General features: G+C 39.7%; 1 protein-coding gene across 1 annotated transcript in view; it reads right to left on the reverse strand.

Moving 5' to 3' along the window:
- Positions 1-22975, reverse strand: part of LOC126381091 (nascent polypeptide-associated complex subunit alpha, muscle-specific form) — a 130295-nt gene that overhangs the window by 2270 nt on the left and 105050 nt on the right. The window contains exons 4-9 of the mRNA XM_050030628.1: positions 13002-13099; positions 7198-7408; positions 4586-4737; positions 3842-4032; positions 3406-3516; positions 468-646 (exon numbers count right to left, since the gene is read on the reverse strand). Of these exons, the coding sequence (XP_049886585.1) occupies positions 468-646; positions 3406-3516; positions 3842-4032; positions 4586-4737; positions 7198-7408; positions 13002-13099 (942 nt within the window). The remainder of the gene's footprint in view (positions 1-467; positions 647-3405; positions 3517-3841; positions 4033-4585; positions 4738-7197; positions 7409-13001; positions 13100-22975) is intronic.

Below are 22975 nucleotides of genomic sequence, written 5' to 3' on the forward strand. Positions count from 1 at the left end.
TAGGTAAATAACGCGGTTATAATTTCGTTAGGTAATTTAAATTTCGTTAATATCAAGTTCTAAAAAACAAGTCTCTCTAATAATATTTTTTTACGCAAACTGATCAAGAAACTAATGTTCAAGGGCAAATCTCAGAGCACCGGAAGTTAATATACTGTGCTACATCATTAGTGTCAACGTAAAAATATCCTAGAATGTTTTGACGTTTTCCAAATATCTGGCTAAAAAGCATCAACTTACGCATACCTAAATACTTACTTAGATAATCATTACGGAAGTTATAACTGGATGTTTGCAAATCGACAGAATATTCAGTATTTCCCACTGGTCAGATTGATGGTCAGACTTACCAAAGGGAAGTTTTGTTCCCTCTAGGATATTTTTGCGTTCATACTAATGACAAAGTTTCAAGTTCTCAGGATTTCTTCAAAGACTTTTTAGAATAACCAATTGTCCTAAAATAATACCTTGCCCCCCATCAAATAGTAAGGACTGGAAGATTTCCTAGGGCTCGGCTGAGGAGTGGGAATCCTCGTCGGCTGCGATGGCAGGCCCAGCAGAGAGTCCAACACGTCTTCCAGGGTTGTGGAGCCTGGTGAAGGGCGCGTGATGCCCAGGTTCAACGAACGCTGGGAGTCTTGCCAGTCTGCAAGCGGGTGCCAGTCAAGATGAGGCTCGTCCAGAAATATTTGAACTCTGACATGGGAACGCTAAGTAACTATCTTGTGTATTCTTTGTGGGTTATCAATAACTATCATCTCATTCAATTGGGAGAAAGTGGAAGATTCAAAGATTAAAGAAAGAGAGAAAAGAAACTTTTTTGAAGTTGATGAAGAAGTAAAATGCAAGGTAAGCTCGGTGTGGGCACTCCGTTATCTGACTAACCCTGAGCTTATGTAAATACAAGGGTTCTAGTTACAACAATGTTTCCTTTCAGCCATTTTTTCGTGACTTATTACAGAACTACTTGGCTGGACAAATGGTGAACGCTGAGGGCACCCACCCGGTACGTTGAACCAATATCCCTGGATTTAGAAGAACATGATTTGATCGTATTTCTGAACGAGCCTTAGATGCTCTGTCTAAGGACGAATAATTTATTATTCCAATGGTATTTTTTGCATTAAGTTTAGAGTGATCTGGTGATGCATAGGGCAGTGAGGTGAGAAAAAGTGCTTCAGTGCTACAAAGCGATAGTTGGTGCTCAATTCTTGACTTACTAATTATACCTAAGTATAATGTATGCTTATTTATGTAATTACTTACTTGATAAAACGACAGTGATTTGCAGAGAACATAATTTAGAAGTTGATGTGAATTCTTGTTTCTATAAATAAGTATAAATAACAGAACCAAACGGACATCACAGAAATAAAAATAAAACAAAAATTATAAAATAAAACTGAATATATTCAATATAATCATTATAATTAAAACGTAACTAAAAGTACAATGAAATGATGATTATGTTACGATGAAGATTTATATAATTTCATAGTTTAAATGATCATATCTTTGATTTTAATTACATAAAGGTACCGAGATTCTATAACGTATATGAACTAGCCTATTTCATTACACTTGATTTTAGGTACTATTAGAAACAGACAGAAATACATAATAAGACAGGATTAAGTTAGAGAGCTACAATAGATACACCTATTACTGTATTTGTATGTAATTTTGAGGTTATATTTCCAAAATGGCGCTTAACATTACGGCGCCAAAAACTTCTTTTTAAATCAACGCTACTTTCATCTAGAAGTTACGCTTAGTCGGCGACTAAACTCATTCGGAATTTCGGATTTTGTCGGGGCGGTGCGAATTCTGAACGCAAAACGTTTAAATTTCTAACCTAATCAGAACCTGTATAATTTACTTAGGAACTATTCAAAGTCCCAACATAAATTACGAGGTGATTTAAGTAGAAGGAACTTTAATTTATTGAGACTTCAGTCTTTGTCACTTCTCACCACCACATTGATTATGGTTCTGATAACTGTTGCCTAATCGTTACCCTCCGTGCGCGAGCGCAGGCGGTAACGACATGAACTACTGGAGGCAGTATCTGATGTCTGTTTTAATTTGTGACCTTTAATTTAAAGCCTGAGAACGGATATTGAGGGTATCCACTTATTTTGGAGACGGAGAAATCGTTTATAAGATTCTATAGTGAATCCTTATCTAAATGTTTTCGGTGAGTACTTGTATGCAGTAATAATAGTTTTATTTTTTACATCCCCAAAATCAGCGGTCTTCCTAACATCAGCATCAGCAACATAATTTTAGAAAAATAGTTAAGAAAACATATTTAGCACCTAAAAATAAAATATTAGCAACATATTTTATTTACAAATCTATGTGTAGGTACGTATAAACTAGCATTAAACTATACGCTAAGATTTTGCATTAAAAAATAAACACACAAAACAAAATAATTTACTCTGTACATTGATTGATATAACATTACTAGACGTTCAACTGGTTCGTGTTAGATAAGGTACTATTGAGTGTTATAATTATGGCAATATCTATAACATAATTATATCTTAACTATTGACTAACGAATAGCCTAGGTACCGGGAATAATCCAATCAAAGTACCTATTGATATGTCAAAATTATGTAAAGTAACAAAATGTCAAAATGTATTTAATAAATGTATTTATTCTCAATTCCGTCGTAGAATGTACCTCTAGAACAAATGCATTGCAATTTATGTAAAACAGCATGAATAAACATTTGAATGTGGTAGTAACAATTTGCCGTATTCGATTATTTTGTACTGGCAAACATTCCTAATACACCTAACACATTTAGCTAATCTGTGACAAACTAAAATAAGCCGCTACAAGCCGGTGCTTCCACAATGCAAAATAACGAGACGATTGTACAAAAAACTGTAATAATAAAATATAGTGCGTATCGTCACAAAAATAACATATACATTGTAATGGTCCTGAGTCTCAAACACAATCTATAAAGCTCTTTTACACGTAATTTCACAAGGCGAATCCTTCCAGTGGTGGACTGAAAGAGTTCACTTCACAAATAACTAAAATACACTGAACAGCACAGAAATTAACGCACAGATTAACATAATACGAGATAACAACACACTGCAGGGCCAGATGCGGAAACGAGGGACCGAAGACAACCTTACCTCGACTTAGCAATGCGATAAAGCACAATTAATATAAATTGCGTCGCTAACTATAAATGCAAAAACTGTTCCCAATGCTGCCACCCGTCCCACTATATTTCACGCAATCAAAATTCATGCGCTCGTCGTTCGGAAGTGTTGGAATTTTCGATGAGTGCATCATACATTGACGGTTTTGGGTCGGAATGTTGGTGCGTGTATCTGAGCCTGCAGTGCAATGGTGGCGTGGTCACGCTCTCTCACCGGGCGCGGCGCGGTGGTCCAGGCGCAGCGACGACGGCGGCCGAGGGTGCGGCGGGGGCAGAGCCTCCGACACCACTAGGGGCGTCTGTGGGGACTCCAGAGGTTTCGTACCTGATGACAAGATGAATTTATTCAGAGGGTATCTTTTCAGCGTTAAATTCTAAGAAGAACATAAGAGAGCACAGAAAACGTATTTTTATCCAAGTAATTGTTGTCAAGAAGTGTCAGTAATTTTTACAGGTCTTGTCTTTTCACAATAAGTAGATTATGTATTAAGTAGATTAATAATGCTAATATCCTAAAGCTATTTGTTTGGTCAATTCTAACAGCATCACAAACTTCGTCAAAACGTCCCTTTTAGATACATTTCCTTACCAAACTATACTATAGATTATACCTACCATACACCTTCGGGAATCTGAATCCAAAGACTCACCAACAAACGAGCTCTCAAGCCAGTATAGCTTCTGACTGGACCGCGGCGAGGGCTGCCGATCCACGTCGCCATTCGCAGGTTCGAGTCCCGATACGTAGTGCACGATAGCTGACGTCACCTCCTTGATAGACGACTGGATCTCCTCGGAAGCCTTTGACGCCTGTTGTTGCTGCAGGAGTGACGATGCTAGCCTGTAACATCAGTCAGAGAATTCGTTAATGGAAATCTAATTTGGCTTTGGTAAAAATTTCCTTGGAAACAAGCTCCTAGGTTACGAGTTGAAACGATGCCTTAACCTGACCGCTATAACCAGATAGATATTCCGGGTTGTTGCCGCAAAGATCGGTGATTCCCCCATCAACTCGCAGTGAAGCTGCCGGAGTATGCTCCGAATCCTATTTAACTGATGAGTGAAGGTCTATGCCCAGAAATGACACGTACCTAAATAAGCAGCTTGTGACAATATTGCCACTCAGTGGATGCTTCAAGATGGATATTGGAAACGAGGTAGACAAAAGATGGCGCGACAAAATGTATTTAAAATGTGTTAAAACATTATGGAAGTGAAGAGACGAAGACCAAGAATTGAATATGGAACAAATTGAAGAAAAGTAGGACTTCGTTTTATAAAGAAGTCAACGAGATAGATGGATAATGCTACAACAGCAAGAGCACGGTAAAGAAGATGTGTGATGGAGAAATAAACGATAAGATTCCACCAAGAAAACACGTCAGAAACCGTACCTCTCATGTGGCGTCCTAGGCGTTGAGTTGAGGCGCTCTTGACTCCGCCAGCCGAGGTAGGGCTGCCGAGCGCTAAACGAGGACCTGGTGGAAGGCGAGCACAGCGGGCTGGTGCCGCGGATGCTGCTGCGCGTCGATGAACACGGAGATGTCTGCAATGCAATAAAGAATGGTCAAAAATGGTGACAATATTGTCACTCAGTGAATGCCTCAAGATGGATATCGGTAACGAGGTAGACAAAAGATGGCGCGACGATCTTGATGCCTGCCGGACAGATTGGTGGCAGTTCGCTGAAAACTGAGAAGTATGGAAGGATGAAGGGGAGGCCTTTGCCCCAGCAGTGTGACAATATCAGCTAGACAAACAAATATCGGAGATTATTCTTTTAAGCTACAAAGCTGGGGCAAAAGGGATTATATTTGTGGTTTTATACAAAATTCCGTGTCCTGCTTTCCGCCTTTGTGTGCAGCAAGCATTAAGCTGTGGGCCCATTTATGATAAGAAAATGTATTTTTCAGTATAAAAGATACAACGGGGTAACGCTGCGAGCGTAATGAGCACATTCGGTCGAGAGGTGGTAAAAGGGAGCATTTGTAATTGACCTTCTTGCGTGTACTTTTGTTTTTTTTTGTTTTTTTTTTTTTTGTTTTAGTAGTCTAGTCTAGTTTTGGGAGGAGCTCGGTGGCGCAGCGGTAAACGCGCTCGGTCTTGCGATTGTTGAAGTTAAGCAACTTTCGCAAAGGCCGGTCATAGGATGGGTGACCACAAAAAAAAGTTTTCATGTCGAGCTCCTCCGTGCTTCGGAAGGCACGTTAAGCCATTGGTCCCGGCTGTATTAACAGTCGTTAATAACTATCAATCCGCAGCGGGCCCGCGTGATGTTTTAATGGTGGTGGTGGTGATGGTTTAAGGCCCGTTCTCCCTATCCATCCTTAGGGAAGGCCCGTGCCCCAGCAGTGGGGACGTTAATGGGATGATGATGAGTCTAGTTTTAATTATTTGTAATGTTAAGATTAAGAATATTTAATTGTTAAGTTTATATTTGTAAAAAAGTATATTTCTTTGTTTAATAATATTATTTAAAGATACAGTTAATATATATTTGAGCCGAATCGGTGCAAATGGGACTCTACGGAACTTCGGTAATTCCTCATTATTGTCATAGCAACACACTGCCCAGGTATGCTGATGCAGTGAACGTAGTTCTATAGAAATATTATGAATCAAACCATTTCCAGTGGTCGCAGTATTCGACAACTTTAGAAGAAATAAATACTAAGTATATCAACTACAGGTACATTTAAGCTCAGTAGAGAACCATCATTATCGTGGTACAAGTATAATGAGTAGTCAAGCATAAAACTTTCATTATAACACGCGAACGCAGCGGTTTTTGTTATCTGTATGTAATTTTCTCTACATGACGCCCGAGGTGATATCTCAGTACTAACCTCTAGCTGATAAGAACAACACAACAATGTTAAACGTGGAAAGGAACTTGAGAATCAATAAATTATAATAAGCACTCTTTACACTGCCCCCGTGGTCCAATGGTCGAGCGTTGTGCTCACGATCCGGAGGTCCTGGGTTCTAATCCTAGTGGGGACAAATCACTTTGTGATCCCTGGTTTGGTTAGGACATTACAGGCTGATCACCTGATTGTCCAAAAGTAAGATGATCCGTGCTTCGGAAGGCACGTTAAGCCGTTGGCCCTGGTTATTACTTACTAATGTAAGTACGTAGTCGTTACATGAGTCATGTCAGGGGCCTACGGCGGCTCAATAATAACCCTGACACCAGGGTTGATGGGGTTGGTAAGCCACCTCACAATCCACACGATAGAAGAAGAAGCACTCTTGGCCATATTTTTAGATGTATTCGGGTCTACTTATAAAGGTACGGTTACAAGCATTAATATGTATACACTTTGGTACCATGTCACATTAACTTTTTTGACAAATTGAACTGTAAGTCTCACTAAATGTCAACTATGTTAGTGCGACAGAGTCCTAAAGTGGGTAGGTACATTATATTGCTCATGACTGTACATGGTGATTCAGACATTGATTCTGAGTCGATATCAAGTGGAATTTTCCGTCGCAAAAGTAGGGAATTGACAATACTTAATTTAAAAAAAAAACACAAAAAAATCATGAATTTCCGAGAGGATATTCCACTTCATATTATACGGCCGTTAATATATAACTTACGTATATTAGTAAGTAAGTATACTCTAAGTTGTTGTGTATGTTATGATCATTTTATTATTCTATTTTCAAGATTTTCAATACGATCAAGTACTTATTGAAAGTTTAGAAATGCAATCAAGCGTCATAATATATTTACTGTTATGAATATTTGTGTCAAAGGGAGATAGCTGGCACTTAAAGCACAGGATATACCTATTGACGTACCAGCAGTGCGTTATATCTGTTGGTTTTTTACTTCATAACTGTATCAATAGTTGCTGCGTTGATTGGTTCGATAAATACATTTCATTATTACTATTTATTTAAGGTGGTGGTGCTCAGACTGTCCAGCGCGGCAGTCTTGGAGTTGAGGATAGGATACAAAATCCCAAAGACCCAAAGTCTTTTGCCAAAAACTCACCTGGTTGGAATTAAGCCGGCTAGTAGACCACCTTCCGAAGCTAGTGGTGTGGGGGGAAAGTTGGGGGGGCGGCGGAGGGGGGGTGCCGCCCAGGCTGCCCAATGAGGTGGTCTTGGAGTTGAGGCCGCTCCACCTCGTCGCCGACGCCGACGCGTCAGACAACCGCTTGCGCAGCAGGAACCCCTCTCGCGGCGCGGGCGCGTTTTTGTACCTGGAAGAAGGGCATTTGTGAAGAAGTTAACTTATCTATAGATTCCTGTCGACTAGTCGGCATGGGGGCATGAGGAGCTCGGTGGCGCAGCGGTAAACGCGCTCGGTCTGCGATTGTTGAAGTTAAGCAACTTTCGCAAAGGCCGGTCATAGGATGGGTGACTACAAAAAAAAAATTCATCTCGACCTCCTCCGTGCTTCGGAAGGCACGTTAAGCCGTTGGTCTCGGCTGCATTAGCAGTCGTTAATAACCATCAATCCGCACCCGCGTGATGGTTTAAGGCCCGATCTCCCTATCTATCCATAGGGAAGGCCCGTGCCCCAGCAGTGAGGACGTTAATGGGCTGATGATGTGAGTCGGCACTATAGATAGTTCAAGTTGTTTTCTCTTGTCGCAACAAAATTCTTGTAGTAGTTCCGCCATATACAGGGTGTTGGTAACACTGTACCGAATACTTATGTGGGATGATTCAGCTTATGATTCTGAGTTAATATCAAATGGAATTCCGTCGCAAAACTCATGAAAATTTTCATTAGTTAAATCATCCTCCTTAGTATTCGATACGGTGTCACCTCCACCCTGTATAGAAGTACCTACTGCTCCGATGATGGTTAAAAGGTTTACAGGATGTATTTTAATTAAAAACTTTGATTTTTAGAGTGGACGGATGTATGGTACATACAAAAGTATGGTAGAGGCTCATATCTTGTGCCCTGGAATGAAACTGCTGAATACGAAGATTATTGCGTCGCAACATTGATCAGGAGGGTTAAAATGGCCACATCGAAGCAATTCATCTAAGAAAGCAATATTGCTATTTGACATTTGTTTGCATGACGCACTTACTTTTATATGCGCAAATGTCAATATTGCAATATTGCTTTCTTAGATGAATTGCTTCGATTGGGCCATTTTAACCCCCTTTGTCTTAAATCTACTTTCTATTCAAAAGCTACTTTGAATTTTAGATGTCAGTTATAAACTAATCAATACTTCAATAAGTACTTAATCCTTCTAAAATTATCGAAGGGTTAAGTAGCTTGAGCGGACAGACTTATCAATCTTATCGCCTTGACCTAAAGTCTGGAGTTCCAGGCCTTGGCATTTCAAGTTATTATTAATACTTATTGGCATTGCTAGACCCAGGGTCAGCAGAAACGATCGACCGGCGTTCACGCTTGGATTAACAAAAGATTAGATTTGCAACCATTTGTAACGAGCATGTAAAGAGATCCTGTAGGGTGATAGCTCCGACAGAAAGCTCACGGAGGCGTGGGTACCTCATTAATTCATCAAATTCAAATTAAAAAATATCTTTATTCATTAGGTAACATAGTCACACTTTGAATCGTCATTTTTACATAACAAACGTCTCATCCGCCTTAAACTACTGCAGTTTCTCATAGCCTGTATAATCGGGGAAAAGAAGCTTCAAGAAAAACCTCGGAACAGGGCCCTAGACGATCCACTTGAGTAGTTTCCTATGTCAAAGATAAATTATGAAATTCTGATTAAGTACTAAATAAAGACAGATCTTAAGGTGACAAAAATAAGAAAATGAGAAGTATAACTTAAAGTAAAATTAAGAGGTCTCTGCAGGAATTGGCCTTGGAATTGCCTATTTTATTCGCCGGGGTTATTTATTTTAAAATTAACAGTTGTTATCAAATTCAAAATATTTATTTCGGAAACTAGTCCATATTTAGTTAGTAACAAAAGGCTTAACCTAGTATTAGTAACAGATTCGAAAGACGAACAACATAAAAATAAAACACAAGAGACCGGCCCGAATCACCGAAGCCGCGGGCAGCTATGTAACAGCGTGCAATCGCACCCAGCGGTTCAGCAGCGGCGAGTCGTACCGGTCCACCAATGCGCTCATGATGGTGTTGGGGCTGGCACGCGCACGGCGCAACAGAGACGCACAGCGCTTACGCATGATCGCGTGGAAGTCGTCTACGCGCGCCTCGCAGAACATACCGGAGGCGCTACAGCGTCGCGACAGCCCCAGCAGCGCCCTGAACGCATTGTTGTATTGCACTCTCATGTCACTGTATATACGCTTCGTAAAGCTGGTCCACAAACCGCACGTGTACAAAGATGTACAAAATGCTTTGAAGAGCGTAATCTTTACTTGTTTGGTACATCGTGCAAATCTGCGAGCCAACATATTACAGCGCACAGACAGAGACCGGCGCTCCCTCTCGATGTCCAAGCCATCACTGAGGTCGTCGGCGACCCAGTGACCAAGATACTTAAACTTAGAAACCGTCCTCAGCGAAGTGCCTTGAAGTGCAATAGTAGGGGTTTGAGGAAGATCCCTCCCTCGTACTCTAAACACCATTATTTCACTTTTATTAGCATTGTATCTCAGTCCATGGGCCACCGAATATGCCTCACATATGCTCAAGAGCCTTTTGAGTGCCCTAACTGATGGACTCAGCAGCACCATATCGTCAGCATAACTTAAATTATTCACGCAAACACCCCCGACGTTATCATCCGTCCTTTTGCTTTTCGCCGGATAAGAAAATGTCGGGTATAACTTAGGAGGTGTCTGCAGGAATTGGGTCGTGTACTAGGGTAAAGATAAATTATGAAATTCTAATTACTAAATAAAGACAGACAAATTCTTTTTTCTATTTAACTTATATAAGAATTAATCAAGAAAAACGTAATAATAAATAAATCTGACGTTCTATCACGTTTTTGTATGACGTCACAGGGTGTTTTCACAATTTCCTTATGGTGGCCATACACCATCCTTCCTATCGTCCAATCGGCATGACGCGATCGATTGGATCAAATCGAATTGACCGTATGTGGGCGTGGATTGGCATGTCCAATCGCCCACATACGGTCAATTCGATTTGATCCAATGGGCGTGGATTGGCATGTCCAATCGCCCACATACGGTCAATTCGATTTGATCCAATCGATCGCGTCATGCCGATTGGACGATAGGAAGGATGGTGTATGGCCACCATTAGTAATTTCGAGTTTTGAGGTTTAGTAAAAAGTAACTGATTTGACTAGTTGGACACTAGCTTATCAGAGCCACTTGCAGATGGATTGAGGTAATTCTCCGTTTAGTGTCGCCCGCATCAAGCCGAACACATTTCACCGCGATTACCCCATATTTTAAACAGTTTAGCAGCATGTGCTAGTAAAGTTAGTGGTTGGATCGTAAATTTCTCATGTTGCGGGTTATTGTGGTCATTTGTATAATTCAGGGATAATAACGTTGTTGTAATGGTGACTTGTATTCTGAATGAGGGAATGAAGAAGGGAATGAATTTTGAATGATATAATCCCTTTTAAAGTGCCTCATAGAAGCGAAAGAATAGGTCATTTGACTGGGTCAAAGATAAATTATAAAATGCTCATTTAGAAATAGAAGCTGGTCTAATATAACAAAAAAACAATATCATTTTATTTTTTGACTTGTATTCGATTTTTATTTATGAATTAAATAGACTGCTTTTATTGATGACGTCACAGAGTATTTCCATACAAACCCTAGAGAAAACTTTCGTTTTGACGTTTGTAAATAGTATCTCATTTGACTAGGTTGTCAAATAGCCAATTAGTGAGAGCTGGTGGTACGGGCGAAAGAGGCAAATTGCGCTAATCAATCTACAAGTAGCTCAGTAAACGACTTGTCTCTGTAAGGGTCGTAAACTTTATAGTACAATAAATTTATCGTCACGAACGTACGTACAGTGTAAGATACAGGAGGTTGACATTTCGGTCTGCGAGATTATTGTCAGTCGGAAGGTCAGGTCCCATTTAATTTTATTAGGTACATGCAAACGAGAAACTAGGTAGGACACTACCTAATTTCGAGCAAAACATACTAATAATATTTTAGCAATTTTTATAAAAACGTAAAAGATATTTTCATATCGTTTTCGGATATTACATTTTAGAAAGAACATAATATTTTTAGCGAAACAAAGATGGCTGCCACAATAAAAGGGGTGGTCGACTGCGAACGAGATGAGCTAAATGCGCTTTGAGTTCTAAAAGAATAGACAGAGCCAACTTGAGACGGACGAGAAAAGGGGAAACATTTAGCATTGTACGTGAGACAGTGTACCTTGATAAAATAATAACAACACCTGCACTACCGTTTCCTTTTATCCGAGGAAACTAGCTGAAGAATGCTGTTTGGAAAGCGAGCCTTTGAACATTCGCAAAGCTAACTTTAATATAAAAGACTGGGTGATTTACCGAGATGTTAACAGTGTAAAATGTGAAAGTCATGAACAAACATGGTAAAGTGTGGACAATAGTCGACGTGTTATAAAGCTAGGCTGGAGACCATATTAGTCTCGAGCTAATGCAATTACTCGAAGCTACACGTTTAATTAACATAGAGCACGAGGCTTATGTATGTATGCGCCTTGAGAGCGTGAGAAACCATCAAGTGATGGACAAGGCTGTTAATGACTAGATGGACACTTGGCTTGTTACATAATGCATTCGGCGTCTGACCCTCGGACTCTAACGCCATTGTATTCAGGAAATAGTGTCTTTCTTCGAATATTCAAATGCGAATGCTTAATATATCAATATGTACTATCTAACTAGCTATAATCTTTAAATTAACCTTTGTAGTTTTCCTGTAAATGTCTTGTGAATGTGCGTGCAATATGTGCAATTGGCCATCCTCAGGCCTGTTGTCTTAAATTTTGTATCTGGTGAGAGCCCTCAGCAGTTAATGCGATTTGCGGCAAATCTAAATTAAGTCACGTAAAAAAGCGTGCAATAATACATTAGTCGATTGACAGAGAATACGATGACAATTTAATGTGCTCGCACGTTGTAAACATCTGCTAGATTCTAGAGTAATCACAGTTGTCAACAAAATCCAGCTTCCAAAAATCATTTCCCCTCCAATCCTCGTCATTTCCAGTCAATTCGCACATAAATATAACCTGCAAGTTCTACTATACGCTACGTCTATTATAAGAGGTGGCAATATAGAGCGGATGGCACTCGACGAAGATGCGACGGAAGCTCGACACTAGTTTGTCTTTGCCAACGTTGATTACAACCTGGCAGGATATGCAGTTCGTAGAACAGGATGGGAACAGTGTGACTTAAGACAGTAACGACGTACGCAAGGTCAATAGATCTGTACACTTGTTGTAGGAAAGTAACAGATATAAATAAACTATCAACTATAGTGTCTTGTGAAAGAGAATATTAGAAGTGATTTTTGTTAAGTAATTATAATTTTAAAATGCCCTAACAACAGGTTCTCAAGACCGTATGAATATGAGACATTCGTGGCCGACAAGTGAGAGAATTTGACAATAATAGATAAATAATATAAGCGAAATTAAAGGTCATTTTTGACTGACGGATTTTAATTATAAAAGTAGACGTCCTTACATCGGCTACTTTTTGATGATAACGATTTCAATTACTTCATCTAAATAGAGATGAGAATATTAATAGAGAATTGAAAATATAGTTCAGTTCACAAGGACAATTTAGATACACAATGTGCAAGAGTAGGTATAATGATACATGATACAGGCGCTTAATTAGTCAATGGAAATAAAATAATGGAAACTAAACTCACCATTCCGGCACATTGAGCTTCTGCAAAGACCTCTGGACCCGCAACTCGTGCTCAGAGAGCACGCGGTCCGAATTCTTCTGCAATTCGTTCTCGGGAGGCTGCAACAAACAAACACACTACTATACACATCTATATAGACGTTGACAAGAAAATATACAATAAAGTAAGCACTAAACTACCCACCTACGTACTTGAAGCCACGAGACAGATAATAATATGAATAAAGGCGCGGGCCCACCGCGGCGAATGCTGTGCACGGACACCCGGCGCATTTTAGCTACGTGTTTTAATTTGTTTGACAACGTGGGTCTACGTTTCCATTGGAGTAAAAGAAGACCCAAAGACGACTATGGTATACCGTGTCACGGCGCACAGATAGGCCACACACGTGCCACTGCAATCCACAGATATGGGCTTCATTGCGGGAAGTATTTACACAGTCGTGGGTCATTTTCGTCTACTCCAGTGGAAACTGGAAGTTGAGCTATGTGACCGCCTATTCGAGCAATCCACGCATGTATCAATGACGTCAATTCATGCGTAGCCTCTACGTGCACAGCGGTGGGCCCGCGCCTTTAGGTGAAATTCAAAAAGCTGATGAAAATAAAATCTAGATACTGTCGATATTGTGTTTATTTCTAAGACAAGTACATAATATGTAGTACAACATAAGAAAATTGTGCGATAAGTTTATGACGTAAGAAAGTTGCAACTAAAGCGAAGTTCCACTATTTACCGATTCATCTAAAGGCGCTAAACGATACACTGATCCAAAAAAAGAAGTGTCTTTGTGACTCTTACTGTCCAAAACACTTTCTTTATTTTCACCATAGAAGTCTTTCATCGATGACGAATCGATCATCCCGCTGTCGATTTTCAATGTCTGGTAAATTTTGTACACAGCAAACCTTGCGTATTCGGCCTCCATATCATCATCACCTACGTCTAGTATTAAATCGTCAACACATTGTGACTGACTGATGATTTCTTCTTCTTCTTCTTGTGACTCGATATATTGTTGTAACAGATGGCGCAGTCCACAATCGTCAACTATCTCGATCCATGATGAGTTATTTTCAGAACATTCACTAAGATTTGAATCAACATTTTTTTCAGAGAAACCACTAAATTTGACACTGTTTTTCACACCACGGTCCATTAAGTCACTAAATCCATAAATACTTTCGTTCCACGACTCACAATAATCGAAATCACTTTTAAATGAATTGGTGTTGAAGCTAACTTTCCTTTGGTTTCTCTTTATTGTGGACGTCACTGGCTGCATTTGATCTTGATCGAATTGAAGCATTTTATCTTTTTCGAAATCATCGTAATCCGGTAGTTCTATATCATTGAGATCTTGACCACAAGGCATTGGTATCAATAGGGAATAATTTACGTCGTCATTTTCTTTACTGCATTCTGTCGGTGGCGGCGGTGGCGCGCTTTCCAGTATGCGGTTGAAAAATGTTCGTATCCTTTCATCGTTCCCATTACGTAATTCTTCCTTTGATGCCGACAAATCTTTAAAATTCTCAACTAATGACGTCACTCTCCTCGAGCCGTTGAGCGACGGATTACTGTTTGCAGATCTAATACTGCAGTTAGATAGTCTTCTCGTCGCGTTAAATCTTTTGATGCAAATTTTTGCTTTCCACTCGTGGTGTTTGTCGATGAAGCCACTAACAGTCAATGAATTTTCATCTTCAGATTCACTTCTAGGTATATCCGGATATTGTGCGTAGTAAAAGTCTCTTGACAGTGGTTTAGCGAACACGTGTTCCGGTTTGACCTCTGCAAAGGGCTCCATCTCCTCCGTGAACCACACAGTATCCAAACAGTACCAAAATACGTTTCTTTGAAGAATTTCTTCCGTTGTCAGAAACACCACCGACACCATTTCCGTTGAGATGTTATATGTGCGAAAACGTAAATACAAATGACAAAATATCAGATTATTTTCTTAATGTGCATTAGCGTACACTCAATATTTTGATGAATTTGTTTTTGAAATAGGACCCTATTTTTTTCTTTTCATTAGTTAATGATTGTCAGTAAAGCTCTTTATTAATGAGTACATTGTTACAAATTCTAATTGTTTAAGTAAATTAAGCTTCTTAATTATTATTTGTTTTTATTTAAATTGCTTCTAATGTGTTTACGTTTTGAGGCAAGGCGCTATTTAAGGTTTTAAATAAGTTTCTATACGCTTCATTGATGCGTAATTAATGCTTTTGGGACTATTCAAGGATTAACTTTTGATCTGAAAAGTTTTAAGGAAAGTGCCGAGGCTCGAGATAGAGAACACGGATGCTACCTGTTAGGGGCAAAGGGACTCACCCTGACGTCCGAGGAGGCAAGGAGCGCGCATGGGCCCAGAAGTCCTACGCTTTCCCAGCAAGTCATGTCCACAAACAAACCTACCGCGCACCGCGCTGTCTGCACTACACGCGCATACCGATACTACTATCGCACTGTGATGCACCAGTGACTTCGCATTGCCACGTTACGTAAGTACTCATATCGCACTCGATATCTAACCGATTTCATTCAAACAAATAAAGCGACTACACACAAAGCGTCGAGAGACCCTCGAGAGGAAGTGAAAGAAGCAAGCTGCAATATCGAAGCGGAAAGCGTTTGCCAATCAAATCAGCATAACGTTGCTTATTGAACGACAAAATCCAATTACAAGACTGAACCGGAGCGACCGTGGGGCTTCGGAGCTTAAGGTCGCTCTGCGGGCTGGGGGCTCGGCCGGGGCTGGGCCGAGCATGCGGGCGCGGGCCGTCACGCGCGGGCCACTGCGCCACTCCGCATCGTGCTGCTGCGCCACGCCGGGAGTCACGCCGCGCCGCCGACTCCCGCCTCACTGAGGCGCGGCGCGTGGCCTTGGACCTGGCGCATGCGTGCAAACACCACCACGTAACCTCGCACCACCCTACGACACACTTCTCGACGACATCACTATTGTCACGTACATTTCTCGTCTATTCTTTGACTCCTGTATGCACTCAGGACGTTTTCACGATTTTCACAGTATAGACTTAATGGCGCCTTTCTAATGGGGCAGCCCTTAGGCTACTTTCAGGCGCATAATGAGACACCGCGCTGAGGCTTAGGGCAGCGATGTACGTGTATCATTATGGAACGACTCAAACGCGATAAGAAGTAGGTTTTTCTCAGTACTCTTCAGACGTGTTCTGAAGTGAACAGTTGTTTGAAATTTGTGAACAATCGTAAGTGGGCGTGGCATTGCGTGACATATTTGACCTCGAATAAACTTACCTCTATGATTTAAATATTAAAGCTCTTGAAGAGTTAAGGCCTTCAGTTCCGTGGGTTCAGTAATAGGTCATTCTAATTTATAGCAAACTCACTTTCTATTAAATATTGTGCCATGTTTTGTCGGCGTCTATCAGCTGACTTTGACATTGTCGAAGAAGTTTTGGGCGCTTATCCCTTTCGTGACGTAAAGGAGTTTTGTATGGAGGGGTTGAGGCGAAGGATTTAGAGTGTACTTATGTCGGGCCTGTGGGGGTTTTAATATGTCTAATAAGATATTCCATTAAATAAGGGAGCACGCGAGCTGGGACGTGCGGTATGTGTCCCGTGACCTAGATAGCACAATACAAGAGTGACGTGTCTATGAGATGGCTAGCGTCAAAACAGGTATTATATTCCAGGATGTAGAGTAACACCCAAAGGTATTTTTTATTACAAATAGATAGGAGATATGTCAATAGCGCAAATAGCGCAATTGGTTGTTTAAAAACCTCCTCTCCACTCGTCTCGTCTCCGCTTTGACGGAGTAACACCTCCAATTACATTTTACATTTACATTACATTACATACACACACAAACATACGCATACACATTTTTCATATACATTTTTTAATTTTTTTTTCTACATTTTTTTTTGTATTACATTTTTCCAATAAAATGGCTGCAAAAACACCTTTATTAAACGAACCATCCATAAAATACTGAATGTTTTTTTTCCAATGAGGGGATCGTTGTTAAGTGTCGGACGGGTAACAAATAACACGGAAACGGGAAAGATTTAAACGAAACAATGTAATTAGGATATTTTGTCGACGATTTTCTTTAGCTTGACAAATAATATTTTTTTTTTGTTTTGGTTTTCCCCGAAGGGTAAGGCAAAGGGAACTATGCTCATACAGCTATGTCTTACGTATTTTTTTTCTTGATGATTGATGAAATGATGAAAGATGATGATGATGAAACCTAAGCCCCCACCCTCGGAGTAGACTCCTACTCCGAACCCCAGACGAATTAACTTAAAAGTCCGCATAAACTTTCGAGTTATGAAGCGGCTTCCTGGCACGAAGCGAAAATAGGCAGATACACTTTGTTTATTGAATACTCCGATATAATAACACTCGCGAATGTCTTCCGACTAACTTAATGCGATCATTAACCACAAAACACCACTTCGTATTAATTATTTAGATTATTCAATGAAGAAAGCAACTGTCCCGTTCCCGTTTCCCGCCAAAAAGCCCTGACAAATAATAAGTTAGAAGGAAAAGGAAATTCTGCTTTTGTAAAAGATTTTTATACTTTTTGGTTTGTGAGCAAGGCTACCATCCCTCTAGTAGGTTATCTCACGGAATGGAAGAAAGAGGTTGGATAGGCCCTAATGCGCATTTTGTATGAGAACCGTCGCCGGTTCAACGCCACTCTCCTTTATTACTACTCCTGCAAACAGATAACTACGATAACTCTACTGCTTCTCAAATTCCATAGCCACTTTACCGGCAATGTATATTTTATGTGATACGCTGCAATTTAATCATTACTTTTCGTTAGATACTACAACAACAACACAAACAACAACATTACAACGCAAATAATTATATCTAGCTTTTAAGTCTATATCTGTTTGGTCTACATATAATATAAAAATGCATCACTCTTGCATGCTAGTAGGTATAAAGGAGTAGGCAGAGAGGTATAAAGTCTAACTTTTTATTAGCTGGAGTAAAATGACGTTTTGTGCCGCTTTTTGAAGAAAAATAAATAGGGATGTAACTGAGTGAGTGAATCATTCAATGAATGATCAGTTTGGTTTTGTTTTTTAAATAAATTAATAATTAAATCAAAATCAAATCTAATAATTTATTTCGAACTACTACGAGTATGGTCCATATTAGTATGAAAAACTAATCAAAATTAATGTTTAATGTAAATTATAAGTATTATGAGTTAGTTGTGGAACGATTAGATCTTTAGTGAACTGAATCACATCAATATTGAGATTAGGCTGGCAACATTATTTTACGGAATGACATTTTGAAACGTCAGTTTACTGCAGCTGATTATAAGTTCGACTTTAGTATACAGGTCCGGTTGCCATACAACCATAAAGTTGAAGTTGTAGTATACTGGGGGGTTTAAATGGCCAGTTCGAAGCAATTCATCTAAGAAAGCAATATTGCAATTTGACATTTGCGCATATAAAAGTAAGTGCGCAATGCAAACAACTGTCAAATAGCAATATTGCTTTCTTAGATGAATTGCTTCGATGTGGCCATTTTAACCCCCAGGTCAGTGGACCTCGGCAGCCTGTCTTTGAAAACTAAGATTGACTGTATTTTTTGGGGCTACAAAGTGTAAACTGTAAGATAAAACAAATGAAACTTGTATAAAACAACGTGTAAGTCCATTTTTATTGTACGCTACAAAAATAATGTATTTTTTTATTATTTAATTCTAGGTCATACCATGTTCCGATTCGATAGGAGCTTTCAGTTTTAAAAGCGCGGCCCTGAATTAAATTATGTGCCCTGATTGCTTTAAAGTGCTCGGTTGATGATCAGATGCGATACCGAGGGAGAATTTATGCAACCAGGTTATGACGTCAGAGTGACCCGTATACTATGTAATATTTAATTTTAACTTTCTTATTCACCGAAAACAAAAGGGACTGATAATCTGACAGTTGTTAATTTGACAGACGAATCAAATAGGCGTCTCGTTGTTTGTGTGTTATGAATGGATGCTATCGCAGATTGCCCAGATAACATTTGGCAACATTACTTCCACGTTAAAAGTGATCAAACAAACCCTTTTACAACCATTTTACTTTTAAAACATGCAAGACTGAAGAGATCTTAGGAATTCTTAAAGGAAGTTTTAAAAGGAAGTTAAAAGCCCTCAAATATGCTTTAAGGAGTGTATTTCCTTAAGCAGTCCTTTTTTGCATTTAAAAATGCTTCAGTCGCTTTATACTTAGATGCTTTGCTTAATAGCTTTCTTGAAAGAGGTAACTTGAAGTAGTAAAGAAATAAAAATAGTTTTATTTAATCATTACGGTGGCAGTTGGATTTGTAAAAACCGTATATCTAAAAGTCAAAGTCTTTAGGAAGTCTTAGTAAACACTTGTGGGAGCCTCAAGAAGAAGAAAAAAAGAAGTTAGAAGAGATATTTTGTTTACCTATCATTTATTTAGGTTCCTACTTAAAGTATAATGAACTTATATTTCGTCGTTTAAATATAGCGGAACATTAAAATGGATATTATGTTTGTTTCTACCAATTGTCATAATAGTCGTACTATGAAAACGGCCTATAAACACTCATAAAGCACTCGTTACCCAGTATAAACACTCTCCTACAGTACACATTCGCATATCCACAGCATACAACTACAAATTATGCAGCATCGCTACTCTGTGTACATGTGTAAATGATAATAATTTTCGCCTTCCCGCTAATGGGCATTGTGCCGTCTAATTGGCACTGCCGTGTAACTCGCGGACTGGCATTAATTGTGTCAGTTGGCATGTATGTTATGCAATGTGTATTAGTATTACTGGCAATACCATAACATAAACAACCATATACGCCCCACTGCTGGACACACGCCTGGGAGAACCCACTCCACCGCTCCATGGTTTTTTGGCGTAACTTACCAGCAGGCATAGCACTCTATCACACCCCGGACACTTCATACAAACAACCTCGTTTTACGCAGACACCACACATTGACTTTATCGTACACGCGCATCTGTGTGTAGACGTCTGGCGCCATACGATTCAAGTCTAAACTATGTTCGAGGGGGGTGAGGTAAACCTAGCTCAGACGCTGGTGGGGAGCGGAGAGTTGCCGTTCTATACGTAGTATTATTCCTTATTCTATGACGCTTATGTAAGCGCGACGTGACGCGACGCGACGCGAGATAAAATAAGGTCCTTGGTACACGCGACTACTAGGACATTAGCGACTTTTTTAAGATGTTGGAATCGAAAGGAAACGCCTTATTATTGTATATTGATAGATAGATAGATAAAATACTTTACACAATGGTCACAAGACAAAGAGATAAGGACAACAGATACAGAAAGGTACAACAGGCGGCCGTATTGCTCATGTAGCAATTTCTTCCAGGTAACCTTATACCTAACCTAACCGTATTGCTTATAGAAGAGCCAAGAAAAAGAAAAAAACAGATATCTATTTTCATAAGAAATTAGAAAAATGATAGTTTTAAACATCATTTGTGTAACACACTTTTCGCGAGCAAGATAATGCGTGAACGTGGAACCTTAACTCGAAAATTTGACAACTCGCGCTTGGACATTTATCGCTAGGCCTGCTAATGGCGTTAACTACTTGGCCGGATCAATGGGAAGCGTTGCGGGCTTTTACCCGGTACAAAATAAACTACAGCCCAGAGGGTGTTCTGTTGAGCGCGAACCTTGTCTCAGAGCGTCGTCTGAGAGGAGAAATATTTGACTAATTAAACGACACGGGTGCGAGCGCTGATCGAGTTACCCACATGCGATGTCACAGGTTGCAGGCAACCTTGTGCGAAGGTGTCCATTGTTTCACTAATAGGCAAGAGCGTGTTAAAGCCCTATAATCTTATATGCCCTTATATTTGGCATGCTATTGTAGATTATATCACAAATAATGTTGACGTGTTAGGAGTTAAGCCTTCATAATAAATCTTGGCGTAAGTTACTGCTGTAGCTTTTATGTTATTTTATAAATAGAACACTTTATTGCACACACAATTATGAGACAATTATAGGAAAACTTATTGTAAGGTGGGCAAAGGCGATCTACCATATATGCCGTATCGCTGTCTATAATAATCACAGAATAGAAGAAAGAAATTGGAAAGGCCGTAACGCCCATTTTGTATGAGTTACTACTACTCTCTGTTACTACTACTCCTGCAAACAGATAGCTACAATAGCTCTACTGCTTCTCAAATTATATAGCCACTTTACCGGGAATGTTATCTTTTTTATTTAATAAATAATTATAAAATCATAATTACTTTTCGTAAGATACTGCATACAAAAGTATTTCTTGGATAAATTTAATAAGCGATCATACTAAGGTTTTCAGCTTTCCTGTGATAAGGATGGATCTCCTTGCATGTTAGTCGATATTTGATATCTTTGCCCTGCAGGATATAATGCATAAGACGATCTTATAATATACTAGCGCAGAGCTTGTGTGTTGTAAAGTTATTAATATTTTGGTCATACTTGCATGTATAGCCCGCGTTCCGCGCTCACTTGGCCCTTCCAACCTCTTCTATTCCGTGATAATATTAGTTCAGCCAACTGTGTTAGTGAAAATTTCACTTACGATAAATGTATTAATTACATACATACATACATATACTCACGCCCGTAATCCCAAATGGGGTGGGCAGAGCCACAAGTAATCAAAGACAACTTGCAGCCACTGTTGATACGAAGTCCTAAGATGGATACGATGAACCTTATGGTGATAAGGGATCAGCCTATCGCCCATAACATTAGTCCATTATGTTAGAGGACGCAATCCCTCTGTCGATGTATGATGTATGTCTGATGTATTAATTAATCTGGTTTATTATAAGGATTAAGAGTGGCTGTAAGTTATCTTATAATTACTCGTATATGTATATGTATACCGGATTATACGTCATCATCATCAGCCCATTAACGTCCCCACTGCTGGGGCACGGGCCTTCCCTATGGATGGATAGGGGGATCGGGCCTTATACCACCACGCGGGCCCAGTGCGGATTGGTGGTTATTAACGACTGCTAATGCAGCCGGGACCAACGACTTAACGTGCCTTCCGAAGCACGGAGGAGCTCGAGATGAAAACTTTTTTTTTGTGGTCATCCATCCTATGACCGGCCTTTGCGAAAGTTGCTTAACTTCAACAATCGCACACCGAGCGCGTTTACCGCTGCGCCATCGAGCTCCTCATTATACGTACGGATTATACGTACTGTACTTAAATAAGCGACAAAATTCAGCGCAAGCGGCACGGACTCCACCCTAAATGAACCCTGACATTATCACCCTTTGCAACGGGCTGATTGATTTTCCAGGCTTAATGTCAACGTGATCCTCTGCACGGGTTTAAAACAGTATATCCTGTAGGTGTATTTTTCTACGAACTTATGCAATTTAATGAAGAACTTATAAATAAATAAAAGAACTTAGTCGTAAAAAAGATAGCAAGATTCAGACATACGTCCGACAAGATTACTGTTTAATTTAAAAAATAAAATAACAGCATCACGCCTATATCTCTGAAGGGGTAGATTACACTCACTTCTCGCCAGTTATGTACGTATAAGCCCCTTGTAACAGCGAGCGGGCCTATTGCCATTAACCGAAAGCGAGGCAAAATATTAATTATCTATGTTTCGAACTTGAATTCAAACTCATACAGTCGAATTCAGTGGTGTTAATTTAAAGATAAATTCCTTTTTAAATAGCAGATTTCTACCGTTAACTTTTGCTATCTGCGTTGGGGATATTTTTAAAAGTTGCATGCCGGGTTATCACGCAACTACCCCGGTCTCGCCCACCGCCTAGCACCAGCTTTATCGAAATTACCAGTGACTTGCCGTTCTCAGGATTGCACTTTAATTTTTTTCATATTTTCCATTCCTCGGAACTAAAGTAAAATCACCTTTAAACTTTAAACT

The sequence above is a fragment of the Pectinophora gossypiella genome, chromosome 3 (assembly GCF_024362695.1).
Source record: "Pectinophora gossypiella chromosome 3, ilPecGoss1.1, whole genome shotgun sequence".
Classification (NCBI taxonomy): domain Eukaryota; kingdom Metazoa; phylum Arthropoda; class Insecta; order Lepidoptera; family Gelechiidae; genus Pectinophora; species Pectinophora gossypiella.